The sequence below is a fragment of the Stegodyphus dumicola genome, chromosome X1, assembly GCF_044657685.1.
Source record: "Stegodyphus dumicola isolate Sdum_Otavi_A_Nest chromosome X1, ASM4465768v1".
In the NCBI taxonomy this organism is placed as follows: Eukaryota; Metazoa; Arthropoda; class Arachnida; order Araneae; family Eresidae; genus Stegodyphus; species Stegodyphus dumicola.
In genome coordinates, this window is record NC_140780.1 from 97,674,328 (window position 1) to 97,698,190 (window position 23,863).

A 23,863-nucleotide genomic window follows, 5' to 3' on the forward strand; every position below is an offset into this window, starting at 1 on the left:
CAGAAGAACTCGTTTAGAACCGGAGGAAAAATAACAGCTCAAACGATGAACCCGCTCTTCAACTTTGCAATTGCTATATACAGGAGAAGCGGGATGCACGTCTTTAATTGAAAACCCTTAACTTCGCATATATGTCGATTAATAGAATTGAAATAGACACATATAGCTATAAGTTTCAAGCTTTAATCTAAAACCTTTCCTTTGAAAAATATACTAATTGAAAACAATAATTGTGTGGAATATATAAAATATTAAGCTTTCTAAATAAAGAGCCTTTCATTTCAACACTTAAATGCCTAACACGTAAACGTTTCCGTGAAGGTGGCTTTTATATTCAAAAGCGTAAAGTCAGCTTGTAATTGGCTGACTAATATATTAATATATTTAAAATTTTTAATAAAATAAACGTTGTGAACTTGAATGGAAACAGATTGAAAGGCAACGTAAAATTTGAATATTAATGAAACAATGATGTGTGCAATTTTCCGATATTAACCCTGCTATAATTTATATATATTTATAATTTAAGAAAGTAGAACAAACTAAAAAAGACCTGTGCGGTCAAGAATTTTGCGCACTGAGCTGCAAAATTAGAAAACAAGGTAAAAAGAAAATTCTTCATGCTATTGCTTTAAAGCAGAAGTGATACTGTGATTCCCGTGAATAATTTTTAGCACTAAGTTAAAATAAATTGCAATTACAAAAAGTTTAAATACAAGAAAAATGAAATTATAGCAAGAAAACTGACAAATAAAAAGTGAATGTAAAACTTATCAAATTTGAATGTTAAAAAATGTTGATTAAAGTTTAAACAATCCTAAAACTTTTTAACATAAACACAAAAGTTATTTAAGACACAAGCAAAATTACAAAGAAGCGGTAAATGTAAATTAGCCTAATTCGAATCTCATTACGGACTCTTCAAGAGATATATATATATATATATATATAAAACAATGCTATGTATTTTGATCATTAGTTCAGTAGCCCACGGGCTTTCCAATACATGCGCACAATTTTATCAAAAATAATACAATCTTGAAGAGTCTCTAAATTCAATGGTAAAACTTGAAAATAGGAAGAGAATCACTAGAGCCTTTTTAACTAGCTGTCTTTTTTTTTTTTTTTTTTTTTTTTTCGTTGACTATAAAGAAAGACAAGGCTCAGAATGAACTTATTACATATTAACCTCGATTACTTTCTTTGAAAAATATTTCCCAGTTTTAATTAAGACTTTCATTATAAATTATTTGTTACAAGAATCAGTCAGTCACTTTTAATACAGCGAAACAAGAAAAATCCATTGTTCCCTTGTTTACTCTAGTATTCAATAAAACTCAAGTTACTCCAGTTATACGGCCAAACAGGAACTTCAAGTCCGAATACTTGAGTTTTCTGCCCCCCCCCACTGCAGCCTACTAGCGGTTGAGCGGTTAAGTTTCGGAACACTGGTAGTTCGGTTTAGGTTTGAATCCCGATGAACGGACTGTATGGAAGTTTTCGTGTTTTTGCTTCACGTGTAACGTCGATAAAAGCCAGTTTAATTTTAGCCAAATTGTTTTTAATATTGCAAGCCAATAAACAGGCCATATACACATTAATTAGTTAATTTAATCGCTTCTTAAGCTATATATACGTTTTACTTAATAAATGTTTCACGAATTCCTCTAAATTAATATTATAGCCCCATTAAACTATATACTGCTATATTGTTTTATATCATTTAAATCAACGAGAAAGTTAAAAACATGTGAATGAATTAATAACAAGCTGAACTTTAAATATCTTCGAAAATAGAACTAGTTTGGATAAATATAATCTGGTTAAAATCGATATTATTTAATAAACAAATGCAAATCTATCTTATTTAATACGTCTTTATTAACCCGACTCCAGAAATTTGGTTATTATGTTAGGCAACTGTAGATAATTCCTCCTAATTTATGTCTCGGATTCAACAAAATATTTACTGTGACATTAGCTAAAACTGCTAAAAAGTGTAAAATTAGCTGAAACTGCTAAAAAGTGTGAAATTAGCTGTAACGTTTATGCAAGTTTTATAAAACAGCTTTGGTAAATGCGGGTAAAATTTAAAGTGAAAAATCCAACAAACAACATAACTGTAAAATGGTAGTTATTGAATTTCAGTAGTTAAATTCTTTCTATCTAAAAAAGATGTATCTTGGGCCCACCAGAAGCCCAGCGGTAAAGTCGCTGAACACTGGTAGTTCGGTCCGAGGTTCGAATCCCGCGAACGGGCTGGCTGCATGGGGGTTTTCGTGGTTTTCCCCATGTGTAATGTGTTTCTCTTAGAATGTCCTCCACGAAGGCATCCCTCCCCTTAGGCAGATAGCCGTCGAGGCTTTGCCATAATCACACACACCTATACACCTATTCTATCTGAAAAAGAATGCAAGTCCTTTCAGATGTATCTTGGGCCCGCTAGCGGCCGAGCGGTAAAGTCGCTGAACACTAGTAGTTTGGTTCGGTGTTCGAATCACGGGGAACGGGCTGGCTACATAGGCGTTTTTCGTGGTTTTCCCCATGTGTAACGTGTATACGAGCCTGTGTCCCTTAGCAAGTCCTCCACGAAGGCATCCCTCCCTTTAGGCAGATAACCCTCGTGTGCTTTGCTGTAATCAAATAAACCAAAATCAGATGTACCTTGCCACGCCAAAGAGACAAAAGGGGAGTAAACCGGTTACATCTCATACAGTGTCTGCAACAAGACACTATTGTTAAATAACTTAATTCGATCATTTATCAAACATGCTCATTGCCTAATAACAATGCAGCCCAGATGAAATTGTATGTCAGTAACAATCATCTTTGGTATCTTTCGATTGATAAGCATGAAAAGCATATCACTATTGAGAGGATTTCATTGAATTTCTTCTTTGGCTAAAAAAACTGAGAAAATTCACCTTAGTTTGTTGTTACATAATTTAAAGGATAAATTGCATATTCTCGATAAGTTCAGCAGGTCCTTGTAAGGCTATAAAGATTGAAATGATCTTTTTCATGCTTTTTAACTATTCTGAGATTTTGTTCTCATATTCACAAAACTGAATCGCGTTGCTTTGTTGCACTAAATCTATTTTTTTTTACACATTAAAAGCTAGGCATTAGGAAATTGTTATGATCTCTTTATATATTTTTCAATTCAAAATTTCTGTATCATTTAAGACATCATTACTGGAATTTCATATGTATTTAAAAGATAGATGGAACAGCAGCACATGTATAGAATTATTTAATTTGGTGTTCATTTCAAACTTGATAGCGGATTCACAAAGTTCAAACTTTCACAATTACACAGGCGTTTTAACATATTCGGTGTATACTAGAGTTGTTCCCTTTTCCTTCGGGGCAAAAGCTTAGTCTGAGAAAGCGCATTCACTAAAATTCAATAAATAAGATCATTTAGCTATTATTCAAGGGGAATAAAAAAATTTTTAAAAAAATTCATTAGATGATGTGTAAAGATCTTTCTGACTGTGAGGAATACATCTAAAATCAACAGTTTCAATTTACGGCTTTTGATTAATGCTGAATGATTTCAAAAAATTCAATTTAAGTATTTCCACTGGAGTGGGAAAGAGAATCGACAGAACCGTCGACAAACCAACAAAGACTGGCTGAGGACAATTCATTAATTTCCTCTTTTCTGAACTAATATTTATGTTCTATTATAAGAAAGTTTAAAGCTTTTTTAATTTGCTTAATACATGTAACAAATCACTACAGCAAGAGGTGACGTACATTCATCGAGGATTTATATCTGGAATAAAAATTTTAAGCACTTTTATTATTTGGAAGACAAAATAACTTAGAAGATGCATATCTGGTAAAAGTTCGATTAGGTTAATTGATTATGGCAAAACACTTGCGGACAATCTGCTTAACGGGAGGTATACCTTCCTGGTGGTCTTTCTAAAGGAAACCACGAAAACACACATACAACTAACCCTTGGCCGGAATTTGAACACGCTTAAAATTATCAGTGCTCAACGATTTTACCGCTCGGCTGTTAGCGAGTACCTCATGAAAAAGACGTTAGTTTAAACCAAAGTACAGAAATGGAAAAAAAAAAAAAAAAAAAAAAAAAAAAAAAAGAACCAGAAGAATATTTTCTGGTATTAATTAAATTTTAACTAAAAAAATATTTAATTGTGTTCTTTTGTTTCCAGATTTTTAGCGTTCGTTCGTTTTAACCTTTTCAAGTTCCAAGTTCAGAAACGCAGATGATTAACTAGTACGCCTATTAACGGCCGAGCGGTGAAATCGCTTACCATTGGTAGTTCGACCCGGTTTTAAGTCCCAGCGAACGGCTGCGTGAGAATTTTCGCGAGTTTTCCCGTGCAAAATCTGAATACCAGCCAGTTGCAATTTAAAACCGTCATTCACGAAAACATCCCTCCCCTTAAATACATAACTCTCTACAGCTTTGTCATAATCTAAGTAACCTTAACTAATCCACAGTGTGCCAAAGTTCCGTTTACACAACGCCCAGTGCAATTACATGTAGAGTGAAATATAGTATAGTCATTTTTTTTAATTTAGTAGTTTAAGAATATGTAAAAGCTGAATTACATATAGATAAAATAACATTTTAACTTTAATTTTTAACAGCCACTAAAGATTCTTTCATAATTTGGTTATTTTCCTTTCCCATTCTGAAAACTGAAAAATGTTTTTTTGATATATTTCTGAAGAGGGTCATTCCAAAGTTAAGGCATGTCATGTAATTTTGCATGACATAACTGTGCCCATACTTACATAAAGGCAAAAGTGAAAATGAATCGTTTATCTAGGTTTTATTTTTATTTAATTATAATTAAATCGATTCTTTAACTAAACCTATAAGTAGTAATGAAAAGCTACGTGTTTCTCAACTAAGAAGTACAATCACTTCACTGTTCTTAATCAAACGTAATTTTGTTCTCATGCCTGCTTTCGTTTGGACAGAATGTCTCCAACATCTCCGATTTTCTGCTGTCTGTTGTAATGATGAAAAAAGTCAAACGTACGCTTGTAAATAATGAATAACTTACACGCTTCTTGGGTCAGTTCAGCTAATATATATTTACTTCAAGAATGCTGCACTAAAAATAAAAAATCTAAACTGATGTTTGCATCTCAATTTTTAATGTATTTAAATCAGACAAAGTATCCTCCTTTCCATGTTCTATCTCATCAGCCCCAAAATTTCATCGGATATATAAGTCTAAAATTTGCATAATAAAAAAATATATTGCTGAATTTAAATAATGTATGTCAGGCACGGGTAATCTTTTGGAAGTGTCGAGAGTCGAAGAAAATATGCCAAATGTCATACACAGAATGTAATATTTATTTAACGACCATATAACTTAAACTACTCGTAAAATTGGATTAAAAAATTATATTTGCTTTTTGATTGAAAAGATATTTATTAGGAAAAAATATGAATGCATCAGTCATCATTTTTTAATAGTGTTAATCGAAACTGTACCAAATTTTGATAGATTTACAGGAAAATAACAGCGACTGCGAAGAGTACTTCAAGATATCCGTCTTCCCTTCTTTAACTTTTTATAAGCTTTAATGAAACTTAATTTTTTTCTAAAAAGAGGTGTCATTTTTTTTTTTTTCCGTTAGCTACATTTTAAGTTCCAGTTAAATAAATTTTCTTCACTTTACGTATCTGATTGCAACCCTATACATTTCATTTGCGAGTTGTCATATAAATCTGATGGCAACTGAGAACGGAGTAGCTAATATACTGAAATACCGCTAATGTTTTCTGAAATCTTGAAAGTGAATTTACCGTTTGATCATAAAATAAAAGTGCTGGAATTGCAGTTTAATTTCGAACGTTGTCATTCTTCGAAATTTTAGTCATTAGTTGTTTTTGGCTTCAAAGACACGCTTTCAGTTCATCTAACTAAATACCCACATCAATCCAAAATCATTTAACTAATTTTTATTTTCAAATTAAACGTCACGTATACTCACTTTTTTCCCCTTTTGGTTTCATGACGCCGGCTGCATCAACGAGCTGTGGGGGGGGGGCTGGATTAAATATATCTCATCTTTATACTTTGCTTCCTACGACTGCTTTCATTCATCAGGTAAAATTCATTAAAATAGCGTTCGGTATTTTACAGTTTCCTTAACTGATAATTTACTCTGATGTGTTTACGCAACTTTTGTTAAATAAGTACGAGAATAAGAGATAATCATGGAAACCGTATTGTCATTATTTCTAAATGTGATGTAATGTTATTTATATAATATTATTTTTAATTTTGGTAAGTAAGAAATATTATTTCTAATTTTTTTCATAATGCTTTTTACCCGTTTGGGCAATAAATTACCAAATTTTTCATTAAGCCTACTAAATTACTTAAAAACAGCCAAAATCAATTATTTTACCAAACAAAAACATAATTATATTACAATCCTCATAATATAAAAAAGGCTATTTTTATAAATTCATAACCTTTATTCACTAAAATTTGCTTACATGTTCATATATTCTTATTATACAAATATATATTTTTATTTTTAATATTTACGGAGATAATGAGTTTATTTTGCAAAAGTTTTATTCTGTAATTGAAATATGCTAAAAGAAGTTTATTTAACTTCAGAAGAAGCTCTTGCTATGGTACGCTAAGATGATGCTTATGAAGCTGATCTTGTCGTTCTGCCTTCTCAGGTAGGTGAAATAAGTGGCGAAGAAGAAGGTTACGATGGTCTTATTGTTGCAATCAATGATTTACCGTAAGAAACAGCAGGTCAACTTCAAGTTCCTACAAATAGAGATGACGAAATTCATCAAGAATAATGTAAATGAGGACAAAAATCCAAGAGAAAAAAAAAAACTATGAAAATATTCCTTGAAATCTGAAAAGGAAATAAAGAAACCTGAATATACTACTACTTGCTTAATTGTGGATCTTCCAAATGTAGAAAAATTAATCAATGAAATAGAAACTAAAATTTGTAGCGATATTTCTTTAATTTCAAGGTATAAAAGTTCTCTTTTCATTGGTTACAAGTAATTACATTCAGCAGATAACAGACATGACTTTTTATTAATATCCTCAAATATCAAACACGTCTTTGTTATCTTTATGCCCCCCACCGTTTGCTGTTCATCGAACTAATAAATGTAAAAATGCTCTTATTCATACATGTTCTAAAACACTACAGAAATACTTTATTTGACAAGCTGATGAATTTCAACTGAAATTAGTTATTCAATTAGTATAAACTCATAAACCTATTCAAGATGTCACACGGAATTATAATAAATTTTAAAACTATTTTATACAGTTTCCTCATTTTTAACCGATATTTTAATATCGTTTACTGCCAAAATTGCGCAAACGCAACAGCTAAGAGTTTAAAGATAATATTGAAATTTCAGCTCAGAAAAATTTCAATTGATTATAATCAAATGATATTTTTACCAAATTGTATGAAATATTTAAACAATTATGTAATTTTGCGAAAAGCTTCTGTGCAACGCAAGAAACAGATTACGATTGATTGCTACTGACAGAAATTTCTTTCTTCCCTCGTCAACACAGACGTCTTTCTTCTACTAAAAGGAATTATGATATTCATTCTTAGTTTATTATACATAAGGCAAAATTAAAAGAACTGTAATTTCAAACACAGAATTCAAATCTTAAACCAGAAAAGGGAAAATTAATAAGTTTCCTCCTCTGACATTCCTTTCTATGCTGCCACTCGCTTTTGGTGTTCTGATAATTCTTTTCCACCGCCAAAGTTAAAGTTTTGGTAGCACGCTATTTATGCGAATCGGGAGTGGGGAGGAACATCTCGGGGAATGGTTTTTTTCAAATAACCTACACAAAATATTTTCAATATTGAAAAGAAGAAATAAACACATATCACATTCTGAAGCAAAAGTATGTGTTACAATACATTTATGTTATCTAACCCCCATTATTTAAAATACTGAGTCGAAATTCGAGTTTCTTGGTCGTACTACTTAGCAGCAGTAGCGTTCGACCACTATATATATATGAAGATTCTCTCGGGGGTAACAATTTCCTGTTTTTCTGTTCTTTTCCCCCATACCTATTTTGAAGTCTCCTGTTTTTATCATAAAATATGCAGTCTAATGAAACTGTGAAAAGAAATTTGATTTAAAAAATAGAATTAAGTCTGGTTTATTTAACAAATATTCAACTCGGTATCCAGTTATTCAACATTACTTTTCTCCGCCGTTCCTTTTAAGCAGGATTCTGTTCTGATTTTACAAGGAATAAAGAAGCTTCCATTGGTGAAGCATATTTTTTGAAAGAGTTACTACTTTTTCAATAAACTGTCCCTTTTAATAGTTTTCACGTGCATTTTCTAATGATTTTGCCTTTTCCCACCAAGCATTCTATCAATAAATAAAGCATACTTTCAGCCAATAGTGGAAAATACACAGAACATTAACAGCTTCACCGAATTGTCAATTTCGTCTTTGGTTGCGAAAAGCTTTCATGTTAGTCTCCGTAAATACAAGTGAATGGTATTATTAAAGTTTTGAACTAAAACATCCTCTTCATATACAAGTAGCAACTGAGCAAATTTATATTATAATTCGAATAACTTAATTCAATTTAAAATTGTAACACGCAAGTTAAAGCCATCAGTTTTATAACGAGGATTAATTTCAAGTTGTATTATCCTTCTCTAAATTTTTAAACTATTTTCAATCATTTCATTCAGTCAGTAATTAAGTGTTATTTTCTATTTCAAACAATGCTGTGGCTTTGAAAGACTACAATGTATTGTTTAATTAAATTTAGTTTAAAAACTTCTTAAACATTAACATGTTAAGAAACATTTAGACTGCAATTACAATAAAATGTCAACAGTACAATTCTTATTACTATTCAACTCAGAATTGCAGATAAAGTTACTCACATAAAGAAGTTTCTTCATTTAACATCAGAGAAGTATAAAAAATCGCAAACCAGCTGTAAAATATGACTGAAAGTACCCGAACGGAGTTCTAAGTGAATAAATGCGGCCATGAATTGAGAGTTTAAATTCTGTATGGCTACAGAAAAATTCATATTTTACCTGGACAATTTAAAAGCAAGCAAGATTCCCAATTTGCTAAGAACGACAACAAAAACAATTAAGACGAAAAGGCCAATAACTTGTTTCCAATGGCGTGCACTTGCCTATAACGGCATTGGCCTCTACTAAGCCAGAAGTGGTGGCCATTTTATTGTGGAAGCACCCAATAGGCAGCCGCCGAAAACGCCAATAATAGAGCTATTAATTTTAGTTGGCACAGATGAGTAAACTGAGCTAACTATTCATCTTAAATACGGGTTGAATTCTTTAAAGCATTCCATCTTAATTTCAGTATTTCTTTATACTGATCCTGGAATTTTACGATCCTTGAGTTATTTAGCAGTCAGCTTCCAAGTATCTACTGACTAAATTAGTTAAAATAATAATATTTTAAATAAGAATTACCATATCAAAGTGACACACAACTTAGAGAAATTCTCAAAAACTTACGATTTCTACCCCCCCCCCAAAAAAAAAAAAAAAAAAAAAAAAAAAAAAAAAAAAAAAAACTAAAAGGAAGTGAGTGAGCACGTTTTTTTCCCTCTATCTCAGAGAAATTTCTCCCTTCTCTTCTAATTTATCAGTCAAGGTAGATACTCACTGTCTCAACGAGAACAAATTTCCTCTCCACTATTTTCTCTTTCCAAAGAAACAGAACTACTCGCATCGAAATTTTGATAGCGAAACCGAACAAATTGTTTAAGTCAAAATAAATATAAATCTTCCTGACTTTTGCGAATAGCGGAACAGAGCTGAAAGATAATTAATTCCTTTCTTTTCCTTCTATACTATTCGTGATTTGAGTATTCCATATCACATACCTTACTGTCAACAATAATTATAAGATAGACTGTGACTTTGTCAACAATTGTAGACTTAAAATACTAGACGAACGTGTTCCAGCTAGCATTCCACAAATTTGCTCAGATAGGTCTACTTACGAAAGCGCTAATGGAAAAAAAATAGGTCTCTAGAAGCCAAAGGTAAATGAACTACAAGGGAGGATCCTTCGACTGCAACAAGGAAAAATTACGAAAGGCACTCTAAAATTAAGAGAGGGGGGGAAGGACAGCCTGATATATAAAAAAATGTGATGGATTATTAAAAAAAAAAAAAGAAATAAATTAATATGGAACTGTAAAGGAATAAAAACGCCACAATAATCCGATATTCTAGATTTTTTGCTTTGGCCTAAATGTTGGGAACCCAAAGGTATTTCGAAAACAATTTTTTAGGCTATTTCAAAACTTTCATCGCTCCTTTTAAAGGAAAGCTGTTTGAATCACAAGTTTCAGCTTGACATGAATAAGTTCAAAAATATAATACATTTTAAAGGGAAAATATTAAATTGGTACAAAGCAAATTATACTTTTATGTAGCTGAAGTTAGGCTGTTAAGTGACAGCCATATGAAATTTAAATTAAGAGGGACAAATGAAAAGGATTAAAGCTCAAAATATACTTTCACTGCTCGCAAGATGATAAAGTTATTTCGTAGAAGAATATCATTGCATAACAATATCGCCCGTCGACTTGTTCTTTGAATTTTAAATTTCTACTTAAACCGCTTGTGTGTTCTATAGAAATCAGGATACATTTAATATCAAATTATTACAATGCACAGTGTTTACAGAAAATTAATAAAATGCGATTACTGAATACTAAATCCATATAAAGTCATTTTCTAATCTTATATGAAAAGAATACAACTGTAATCATAACAACAAAAGCTACCTGCTTCTGAATGAAAGAAAATAGGATAAACAGTCATAATGATTTCAGTGCCGTAAGTCAACCATAACCTCAGACTTTGCCCAAGGAACATTGAGAAGATTAAACTTTTGCATTTTTAATATCATTTGTATATCAAAATATGGGCGTAACAAAATCTCAGACTTATTGCATTGTTTATGCAAATAAATTTGAACAACATCCCGAATAATTGACTGATGGGTAGTAGAGCATCCATTCTCAGTATTTCGGAAATGACTATATACCCAGAAACATAGACCCTATTTCACGATTATAACTTGCCAAAATTCCGCTTTAATAGCAATAAGTTTAAATCCAAACCTCGACTACTAAATTACTTACATTTAACGATGTCAAAAGACTAAACATTTTAAGTGAAAATATTTAAGACGTTTCAGACCATTAATACACATTTATACTGACTGAAGTTTTCATTCGCCTTCTCCGCTTTGCTTTTCTTATGAAAGTTGGAGCAATACATATCAATTAAACATAGAAAAAAAAACAGAAGATATTCTTAAACATTTTACAACGTTTTTCGGTTTTAAATTATTATATCAAAAGGTGCTTTAAACAGACAAATTCATTACTAATTAAATGAGTTGATCTACAATTGTTATATTTCGATGAAGACCATTCTTCAAAACCAAACACAACTCTCTAATAAAATTTGAAAAAAATCCTATGACGCGATTTTTGACCATAGGCAAAATTTAAAGATTTCCACAGACTGATAATAGTGACGACTAAGAATTAAGATAAATTAAGTAGATTAAGAAAGTAATGTTTAATTACCCACTGCATTATATTTAGCAAGTTTTACATCTAAATCTCCCTGAAAATTGAATTAGCAATTCTAATTCTTTCTGATTTCAAATTCACTTACGTAATTTCTTGTTCTAAAAGCAATAATTTTCTTTGATAACAATGTAGGCATGATCGTCATTTATATAAATCTTTTTAAATAAGATCAATTCCATTTTTTAGCTTCTACAAAACAAGATTATAAACTCTGCGCTTTTAATATAACGGATAAATTAACGGATGTTATACTAACCGCTTTAGAAAGTAGTCAGAAATGAGTTACAAAATTGCACCCTAAATAGCGGAACTTTTTCTTTTTTACGTAAGCCTTTGCTTGAAAAAAAAAAAAAAGAAAAAGAAAAAAGAAAAGTCGCAAGGGTTCCGCTATTTGCGAGTAAAGCAGGATCTGAAAGATGTAACTTTTTAACAGGCGCAAGACTGTAGCTTCAGCGTGTACAGATCTGAACAGCCATTACTTCTTACTGCTTTTTCAGATATCAAGACAAAAAAGGTAATTCTAGAAGCAAAGTGTGCTATTTTTTTTTTTTTTTTTTTATAAAATTGCTTGTGGTTGTAATAAACTAAATACAGAATATGTGACGTCTTATTTAGCTAAAAATATATAGAATAATGACATACTTTAATATATTTGATAACAACTCCTTACGCTTATTAGGCAATACTTCTGTCACTGCCAACAAGACATATTTAAAGAGCATTTCAATATCGCGTGAAAAATATCAAAATAGCTAAGAATGTAGAGCTAAAGGTGAATACTGCTTACAAATTTATGACAGGGTCAAAATCGTAATAATGTCGTGAAAAAATAATTGCAGGTTCATTTCCTATCTGTTTCAATGAATAAATACTTTTGTTAAAAAAGACATTGATGCTATTACCTGAATTGAAAATGCAGAACTAACAGCTACATGAGTAACAAAGCAGATATTTATGGTAGCAATGACATAAACGGTCTGATAATTAAATAATGAGACTGAATTTATAAAACAAAAGGATAAACGAAAGACGAAGATACTACTTCTTTTATATTCAAAATGCATATTTTTGCATTGATACACAGAGTAACCCGATCTAATAAAGGTTGGAACGACCTGTGCAGGTCTTAATGCGGCACTGCCCTTAGAGACTTGTTGCAGCCCTTTGGATACCTTCAACGTAGTCAAGATAGCGCCTCTTTAGTGGTAACTTTATTTATGGGAACGGAAAGCAACCCTAGGAGAACAAATCTGGGGAATAAAATGGATGGCTATACACCGCGAAGATGACTGCCGTACGGAATTGAACGCCATTTCTGCGGAAATCAGTTAACATTGGCATACAAAGCCTGTTGTTCAGTACATATTTTTTGTTACGAGATATTTTGAATAGCACAGTATTACATATGAACATTCATATTACACTATTGAATACTATGTATAAGGGAACTTGTATGTAGAAAAGAAGTAGTCAATGAGGGAAGAAGAAAGTACTAAAAGTAATAAAGTACGCCAGTACTAAAAGTAATAAAGTACGCCAGTACTAAAAGTAATAAAGTACGCCAGTACTAAAAGTAATAAAGTACACCAGTACTAAAAGTAATAAATTAGCGCAAAGTGTTGCTAAATTTATGCATATGGCAGTGCATTAAATGAGTACTACATTTGTGCATAAATAAGTCAAATGTGCTACATTTAAGTGATGACAATCAATGTGGAAGAAAGATTTTTACACTACAGGATATATATAAATGACATTATGCAACACTGTTATAGGTATTTCATGTGTTAAATTGGCATATTTACTATACTGGAATGAACACTTATAGTACGAAAGTTAGATAACTGTATATAACAATGTATTACGACGGATGAATACAAATATTTGTATATGTCAAGATGTTGATTCGATGGAACAAAGATTTTTATAACAAAAGAGTTAAATAACTATATATTAAATTTAAAAAAATATTTAAAAAAAATTAAATACTTGTATTACAGGACCTGAAACCGTAATTTAGCTACTTGAGGAATGACTGCGATGAGATCTGTTTCAGATTACTGCGTTTTTGGAGCGCAGTATGTAGTGATTGCATGTAGGTACGATAGAGCATTATTGTTATTTTGAATATTATTCCACCACGCTCCGCGAAACATGGGTGCTGGTGTTTTTTAGATGGAACTTCGCCGTCAAGCAGCATTCAAAGTAATAGTGGTCTGGGCTGCCCACTTTCTCGCAGTCGCAGGTGTTTGTGTTGGAAAGACCAAACCTATGCAGATAGGCTTTGTACGGTCCATGTCCTGTTAGGAAATGTAACATGCTGCCAGTTTTCCTCTGCAGATCCATGCTTACACTTGGGAACATTGCATGGCTAAGCTCAAACATTTGTCTTCTGCCCTGTAAGACTTTTGCTTTTGTATAAGTATTGCTCGTTGAGCAGGTGCATTATTTTGAAGCTGAAGCCAAATCTTAAGTCATATGTACTCGGGTCGAACTCGGATATTTCTCTTCCATTAACGTTCCAGAATACCTAAATAGAAACTGTTTTGACAATTTATTCTACGGAAACAAACTCGTGATGAATAATTCTTTTATTTTCATAAAATCATGTCAACAGCGTCTTCATTTCTCAGTTTTGAAATTGACATTTTTTCCTTCAGATGATGATATTAACTTTCATTTTGGCTTTCAATTGTGGGATCACAGCTGAAATACAGTGCTTCATCTTCAGCAGCAATCAGTTTTAAGGAATTTTAATTCTCTGACAAATCTGAAGTACTTTTCAGACTGAGCAAGATCATGTTTTTGATTGTCAAACAGGGAATACGGCAAGAAATGGGTAGCAGTATTTTCTTGCTTATGTTTTGTACTAGAACTTGAAGCGTTATCACCTGTCTAGACCAAACTTATACGCTACCATTCTCACATCCAAATAATGAACTCCCTTCAGCTCTTCTTTGACTTTTGCAATAAGTTCCTCATTAGAAACAGAACTTGGAGTTTCAGGTCTCCAATCACATCTACAGAATTTTCGAATCATGCGTACCACCCACATATCTGTGCACAGGATAAACGATTATGAACATACATTTGTTTCACAAATCCAGTTGTTTAAGTAACAGTTTCTCCGAATTTAAAACAATTTTATCATATTTTTTATCATATTTAACAAGTGGCATTGAAGCGTTGCCAGATTATAAACGAAGGCTGGTTATTTGGGTGGTATGTGTTACTTGATCAAGGGAACTTTTATCTTGGTTATCATAAAATTAATCTCATTATTTAATTGTAAGATCGTGTACTATCTAATGTAGAACGGATTGCAGTGACAAATCTCTGCGTCAAAAGAAACATAATAAATGCAATACTTTGTGAGCTCACTTTTAACTTCTTTCAAGGTTTGACACATGACATGGAACTGACCAATAAAGATACTGGATGGCTATCTACGGAATATCATTCCATGAAGAAATAAGCATTTACAACGTGTGAGTGGCGATTCCGGGTGCTGGCAGTATGTTCTGGCTTTTGAGTTATATTCCACGCATAGATGGGGAGCAAATCCAGCGACAGCACAGGTTAAGTAAAAGTTGGTACACACTAACAGCAGAGGAAGCATTGGACATTACGGAGCAAGAAGAGTGAGTGGTAGCACTGTTCGATTAAAAGTTAGTTTATATAACATAACATCGTTATGTTTTGTTAGCACATTACTTCGAATTCAATAAGCAATACCGATGTGGCATTATTTTTAATTGAGTATTAATACACAATACAGAAGTTTCTTTTTTTTTTTTAAGTCTGTGTATACTTTTCTGATGGAACCTGTTCAGCAAAAATTAAAATCAAATTTCCTTACATTTCATTGTGCTAATATACTTATGTTTAAACATAAGTATCACTGTGAAGTTCACGTTTAAATTTCTAACCAGTTATTTTATGTTAATTTTCTGTCCTGTCCGTCTAATGTACATTTATAGCTCGTATGATATTCAAATAAGATATAAAGAAGGGACTATTTAAAGCAAAGGTTTAGAGGGCAGAATCAGAGCGTGTTCTACCTGCTTGAAGGCCACGTTGCTAATTTGATTCTCTTGTGAATAGTATTCAGCGACATTGAGTTATTCTCGCCATTAGACTTGTTACGCCGACATTAGGTCAGAGCCAGCTTGCGCATTATTTCAATTGGGAAGCCGTTAGGCTAACTTTGAGGTTTCTGGAAGCACAAGTTGATGCCGTCTGTTAAACTTTTATTTGAGTTAATAAAAGGGTCCTTTTCCCCCATTCTTTGTCTTTGTGATACTTACATGACTTGCTATAATTCGCCACTAGTTTTTTAGAGTTTTGCTCTAGTTTTGATACCTAAGAAGTTCAAACTCTATACATCTGTCATACTGAAGATTACGGAATTGATCGAGAGGACGTCAAACTCTTCTCGATCAAAACTAAGGTAATCTTAGTTTTGAGGTAGCCCTTGCGTGCTTTGTTTCAGTTCAACACTGTTCTTCTCTCTAGGTATCATAACGCACACAAAACTAAAACTAAAACATTAAAATAAAGTAAAGTATATTGGTGGAATAAATAAAACACTTATTAAATTACTCAAATACGAGTATATCAAATTAATTTTCTCGTAAGTGGTAAGAAAAGTGACTAAAAGAAATAACATAATATCGCCAGACACAAAAAGATATCATAAAACAGAAATGAGCACTGAATTTCTTTCTTACATCCCTTCTTAAACCAGGTGCTTTAATAGCAGTAGTTTTACAATAAAACGGGGGGAATAAACTAACAGTTCTTTTATTATCAATATTTCAATAAGCTTTGCTTCTTCCTCACTTAAAAACTGCTTGCAAAAGGTACGAAATTCGGACTATGGAAAAACAATCTTCTCGTTTAAAGATAATCTGCAGGAGTGCTCATGTGACAAAATACAGGGTGGTCATAAAAAACTCTCCGATATGAACACCTAGCGTTCTATCCGCTCAACCAATCGAAATGAAATTTCAGGTTTTGCTATTTGAAGATATGCGTTCGAGATTGTGATAATTTAAAACAACACAGCTCCCACGGCTACGGTTACAGCGAAAACATTTCGATATTTTCGAAATTTTTCTTAATTGATCAGCATTGATTGCATTGAAAAAATATAATGGCGTTGAAACGATACACGTATGACAGAAATTTAAGGTTTGAAGCATTTCCAAAGAAGAACGTTGTAAAGGACTAAGAGCAACACAAGAAAGGAGAGAGGAAATAACTTTTGTTGGAATTACAAGTTTTCAACGTGCCCCATCTTTGCATAATAACGCATTCCATGTAGAAGATTGTTGACAACAATGACGAAGGTCACATGGTAGGAGGAATCTATATAAGTTAACGTTTTTTTGGCATCTTTCAATTCTCACAAATCTGGTGGATTTGATGTGCACACCTTAGATTTCAGGTAATCCTAGAGCGTTATTGTCTGCGAAGGTGAACACGTTGAGAACTTGTAATTCCAATAAAAGGTTTTTTTCCCTCTCCTGTCTTGTGTTTTCATTGGTCCTTTACAATGATCTTCTTTGCAAATGTTTCACACCGACAGTTTTCGTCATACGTGTATCCGTTCCAACGCCATTTATGGTTTTTCAATGCGCTGAGTAATTTGCGCCGGAAAAAAGTGGATGTTGTCATTCGAAAATTTCGAAATTCTTTGACCAAATGTAACTGTGAAAGCTCTAGTATTTTAAATCATTCCATTCTCGAACGCATACTTTCAAATCACAATACTTGAAATATAATTTCGTTGATAGGCTGCAAGAGATTGATAAATCGGGGAAGTTTTTTTATGAACATCCTGTATATTCATGACTTTTTTCCCTATCTGCCGTAATTCACCTGCGCTGGTAGGCATTGAGAAGACTTGCTTGAATAATCTGATTTTTTTCTGGAAAGTGTCGTAAGAAAACTGCCAATTGATGGCTTTAATGCTCATGACTCTTTTGTCAAGATTTTGAGACCGTACATTTTTTACGTACATAAATATTCTAGTATAAAAGTGTTCACCCCCAGTATCAGATTCCACCTATGAAGCTGAAAGATTCAAAGCTTTAAAAAATAGAAAGTAAAGAGTAATATAATGTTAACAGAAATTCCTGACAAAAGCGTAAGCAAGTAATACCCTTTTCACACAGTAACTTAGAGACTGACGATTTTGATTACAGAAGATGACAAAACACAGTTATTTCTTATTGCTTACAAATTCATGCCGTAAGATACATAATTAGTTGATTTACAGGCACATAAATGAAATGACGCTTTCCTAATAAAAATATCAAATTCTCTAGCATCATGCGCACATCTAAACGAGCTTTCACCTCTATTTTCAAAACATAAAATCTTATTCTAACTTGCCACATTTAACTCAAATTTATTTATAACTTACAAACATTTTGTTGACATTAAATATTTAATACATGCAGTAACTTTGTTTTACAGACATATGAACGTATAAACATATTAAAATAAATTTTCCAAATAAAAATGTTGAAATTAAAATGATGATTAAAAGGGGTAATATTACAGATACTTCGTTTACTTTGCTAGACTAGAAGAAAAATATATGTCTCAGAAATTCCCTTCCCCTTGATGAGTTTGAATATTTTCTCCACCCCGATAAAAACAGAACATTTTTAAAACTGTCCCCAAAAGTGCTCCGATTTATATAAAGCACATTTCTTTTAGGAAAAAATCGCAAAAAGTCACAAAAATTTTCAGTTTCGAAATTTTTTACATGATAGACGAATTTACTACGCTATGAGAACGCTTTGTTGGGCTACAAATATGTGCTAAATTAATTTTCCACAGACAGCGACAAGCTTATTAGTCTATAGAAATACAGCAGTAAATTTTCAGAAATGACCAGTCTCTGTGTTAAACATAAAACAGCACATTTCTCCTAGCAACATTTTTTTCTTTAATAAAGAATTAGATTTAAACGACTTAAAACTTTGATTCTCAGCATCATTAAATACAGTTTCATTAATTCAATTTTAAAATAAAGAAGCTCTCATTTAAGAAAAAACAATCGATTAACAGAAATTTTATCTTGACATTTTATCTTTTATCTCATCTTTATCTTGTGTGCGAAAAAAAAATTTTAAATACATCCTCTTCAAAGAAAATCTTACAATGCTTATTTTTCACGCTAATGAAACGTTAGGCATATAAGAATTGGCAAGCGTGGTTTGGGTTGTGAACGCTCCTTACAGCCTAGCCCATTCCTTAACTGGATACATATTAAAGAACATAGGGTCTCCTTATGAATTCTTTGCTAATGCCTTTCACTAAACTTTCAAATGTTTCTTTAACTTCTTAGTCTACAATTGTTTTTTATATTTGATATTTTTTGCATCTCTAACTTTAATCTTTAACTTGCGCTGTCTTAACCTAGAGTACTTTTGATATGACCTCGAACCTAATATTTTAAGGGCATTTTTAGGATAATGCAAAATATGAATAGTACCCGTTTTGAGTATGTTTCTATAACATTATTGATGTATTTTAAAAACTTAGGACGGCATCCCAGATGGTATACTGTTTAGGGACATCTACTATGGTACCGAAGGGGCTGGGTTCGAATCCCGGAGAAGGCATGGATATTTGTAAAATGTATAGTGTCTTTGCGGAATCGGGGCACTCTAAATAAATGTCGAGCCGAAAGTCCTCTCTAGAGATTGGTGGAGGGAAGAGAGGCGGGACGTGTTCCCTCTGGGTGCTCTTCATCAAAATTGGGGCGCCACCATTCGTCGGGCGGGCGCAGTCTTGCTCTACTTGCTACGATGAATTTCGTGGGCTTGTTCTTATGTTACAGTCAAACAAGTGATATAAGTCTCAAAACAACAACAGAAACTTAAGGAACATATAAAGAAAATCATTAGACTTCTGGGAATGAAACTTCACTAAGCTGCGTTAGTTAACATAGATAAAGGTTTTAGTTCTTAGTTAAAAAAAAATATTGTCTTAATCGGTCTTAAAGATAGCAGGCATTCTTATTTATTCTGCCACCGATCAACGAGCTACATAATGTAAAAAATGTAATCCACTTTCAACACTTGAAGGTGAAGGAAAAACACTGCATATTTATTTTATCTATACCACGCTTTTTTATAAAACGCTGTAAGAAAAGCGCATTACCAAAGGTGGATTTTTAGGGTGCGCAAGTAGTAATCAAAAGCGCCCCGCGTTCCAACGGCCCTAAATCACTTTCAGGATTCAAAAATAAGTAGTGTAAAAATTAACAAAAACACTTTAAGGTTTAAGGTGAAGAGCCCCCAAAAGTTCAAACCAGGTAGGGCCCCACTTCATAAGTCAGACATTGGGCATCCCAAAGAATTTTCAAAAACAGAGATTTCTAGGATGTTGGATAGGCTTTAGGTACTGCTTTCTTTTACATAACTGCTACACTAATCATGCTGAATACCCTCAGTGCAGAAAGTAAGATAGCCATTATAATGTTGGTACCAATGATTCCTTCAAAATAAAGCAAATTATAGGATACTCTTCTAATGAGCAGTGTGTTAACCTACTTTCTGAAGTTATCAAGCGAATGGAATGAAACATGCACGTATCTATATTTTTTACTTTAGGAAAAGAGCTTGAGAAATTTAGAAGCAAGTTAAAGATTGTGCTCATCTTTTAACTTTGCATCTTAAGAGCTGTGAAATAAAAGATAATACAAATTTATTTGTTTTTCTGTTCCTTTAATATTCTAGAAAGATATAGTCATTCAAAAGTTAATAAACATTTAAAAAATCTGTATTTCAACGAATTACAAAGCATAGCAATGTAATTAGCACAGCAATGCATAGAAATTATGAATTTTTATTTTTAAATACTTTATTATGAAAAGTTTTAGATAAGACTATATCGACTAGACGGCACTTCGCTTTGTAATCTTGATCATGTTACTCTGCTTTTGAGCTATCATTAGCTGACTTGTTCAAAAATAATATAAGAAACCTAAAATATTAAAGAAGAACATATAAAACTATAAGAAAATATAAAACTAGAAAGAAGGCAAGCACCACATTTTGAGATAATCATGCAACTTCATATCATTTCTCTCGACTTTGAGATAAACTAGAGTAATAATCCGTCACTTTCAGTATTAATGTTTACCCATACTTCCGGACCCAAATGCTGACGCCATTTTGTATCGTGAGGCTACATGAACTTACGGAGTTGCGGTAATTACCCAGTATCATTGGTATTATTAAAAAACGCTCTATGAAAGCATGTATCAGTGATTCCTATATAAATGTATTCTATACTGTCAATTACGGCTTAGCTAGTCTTCAAGCAATGTTTGATGATAATAGTCGCCTCATACAATATTATTACTGGTATTTTGCGTTCTGCTGCATTTGAAGTTTGGTCTGGTGGACAGAACTACAATAAAAAATTTTTTTAATTTCCGTAATTTTATTAAATATAATGCTTTACCATAAACTGAAAATTCCTCGAAATACAAATATTTTAAATGTTTATAAATTTTGGGATTACCTTGTATGTAACATAAGAATAAATCTGAGGTCGGCTGCAAAACAAACTTACCATTAAAAGTAGAGTGTAAGACAAACGTCTAGAAGTTCGTGTCGTCCCTTATTCTAAATTCAACATCATTAAGGAAGAATGCATCTTTTCAGTCTGAAATAAAATAAAATAAATCTAAATGTCATCAAAAAATATCGTTCTTACAGCAAATAACTATTAAAGTAAAATATTAAAATGGCAATTATTACACGTACATTCATAATTGAAACAAAATTGTTTAAAAATGTGTTTCCCGCCAAGTTTATTCTAGTCGAGTAAATGATTGAGGTTATTCTGATTTTTGCCGATTTGTACGATACGTGCAAAGTTATTGGTATTGCTCTTGACGGTCTATACAGTGTTAATATCTCCTAATTAGTACTTAGCAGAACATTAGAAAGACCGGATCCATACGTCAGATGATATTCGAATTCTTGCCGAGAGCCACAGATTCGCTGCAATGTTAATATTTCGCTTAAGCAATTTCTTGCAGGCTATGGTCCGTTTGCAACCTGTTTCCAAAGATTTTGATGTAGATGACCTATGCCGATACAGAAGATTATTTATGTCACTGTGGTCGGACTAGAGATATTAACCATTGTGTGCTTTACGGTGTATATCTATATCTATATATATATGCAAAACAATCTCTTGCATTAAAACGGTCATCTATTAACTCGGAAGCTTGGGCAATTTGCAATTACACATATGCAAAAAATTTATTTTAAAATTTATGAAGTAATATCACTCTGATCAGATATACCAGTGATATTTCTGACATAAAAACTTTCTTTCATTTTTATGATAATAAGTCTTAATTTTCTTCCAACTTTTCTATCACTTGTCATGCCTTTTCTTGCACATTATTCACTTAAGAGGCATTTTCTCCCATTTTTGCGCATGCCTTCATGGTGTAATTGGAAGTACAATCGACGCGTATTCGGGAGGTCCAGGGTTCCAGTCTCGGTGAGAAAAATGCACATTTTTCACATCTTCTGCTTCAAAAAAATACCTAATGACTCCACACACTGTATGTTCATACCTGTACCCATTTGTTACTACTGTTTGTAATATATTCGTAGTTATGTATGTTGCAAAGTTAAGTCGACTGCATTTCGTATCCATATGCATTTCACCTCATTTCATATCTATCTGCATAAATATTCACATTTGCGTACATTGCATAATTATACGAAAAACATTTTTATACAATATAACCAAAAGTCAAATGTCTGTATATGCATTCTAGTTTTCCAGTACATGCAACTTGTTTCCTACATTGTGTGATATCTATTTCGCAAATAGGTTAATATCATTGCGTCTTCCCCACACTGTAATTTCTCTCTGCTTGTGGTGCAGTTTCTTCTTGTTTCATGGACGTTTTACCCTCGAAGACAAGACACTCTAGACCTGATTTCACATTCCCCCCCCCCCCCCCCGCTTACTTAACACTACCGATATGCGCTTAAAGTGAGTCAAGTTGCTCAGTCTTTGGTGAAAAGTAAGTTAAGATATTTAAATTGTCTTTCAAATTATTACAATATATTACATGTTAGTGTAACAAAATGAGCTATTCAGCTATATATATATATGTATATAATCAGACTTCATTCTCAAACATACTTCTATATAATTTACTCAAATATATGAATACTTGCAATAGGACTACAAGAAACATCTATTTTACAAATTTCTCTGTGCAGCGAATTTATTGTCAACACATTGACAAATATATAAATTTTTTCATAAAAATAATTTCCTTTTATTCTCCATTTAATAAAATTTTTTTAAACATTTACCTATTTTCCTAAGAAATTTTCTACAGGTCTGCCATTGGATTGAATTGTTTGATCATGAAGAAGCATACTAGGACTACCTGCCTAAGGAAAAGGATGCCGTTGCGGAGACCTTTATATAGGAAAACTAGTTGTATTCATATTACACGTAGAAAATCCATGAAAGCGCCCATGCAGTCAGCCCTTCGCCTACATTCGAACTCATCTGTTCAGTAGTCTTAGCCCCTGATATGACTACTTTTGTGTTGTACGTTTAAATATATAACTATAATTTAATGTGCAGTATACATTGCATTTGTGAGCCCATTTCGGATCTGTAAAAGGGAATGCAAGAACCTGTATTTCATCAAAACCACTAACTTTACCAATGAATGTTACCAATGTTTACCAATGAATAAAGAAATAACTTGAAACCAAGACAAAGAATTCATTCATTACTCCAGTACTATCAGAAGTTCCTAGTATTAAAATATGTTTATTTTTCAAGATGTATTGCTAGTTTTTTTTTAGAAAAGGATAGCTAGTAAGGTAACTTCCACAAATTTGTTCTGGGACCTTCTCTTTCAGTATGGTCATAAACTTGGCAATATGTAATTAGACTGAATCTGTAGTTTAAAAATTGTACTCTCTATATGCTGCTAAAAGGTTTCGTGCCGTTTATGTTAATAAACAAACATACCTTCCGATATCTTCTGCTAAAGATATCGGAAATAAAGTGCTTAATGGTTAGACAAGGATGCCGATTCTGGAAGACAAGGAGGAAACAAATACAACAGAAGGATGCAGCGTCAAACTTCTACCACTTTTCAACCGCCATAAAAAATCGGCATAAGATTTTAA

At 32.4% G+C, this 23,863-nt stretch overlaps 1 protein-coding gene across 4 annotated transcripts in view; it reads right to left on the bottom strand.

Moving 5' to 3' along the window:
• Positions 1 to 23,863, bottom strand: part of LOC118192704 (solute carrier organic anion transporter family member 74D-like) — a 277,424-nt gene that overhangs the window by 209,142 nt on the left and 44,419 nt on the right. For all 4 annotated transcript variants that reach the window (XM_085807989.1, XM_085807992.1, XM_085807990.1 and 1 more), the window contains exon 2: positions 21,249 to 21,341. Coding sequence is in view for 1 of the 4 variants with exons in the window: in XM_085807991.1 (XP_085664117.1) it covers positions 21,249 to 21,251 (3 nt within the window). In the remaining 3 variants the exon portion in view is untranslated. The remainder of the gene's footprint in view (positions 1 to 21,248; positions 21,342 to 23,863) is intronic.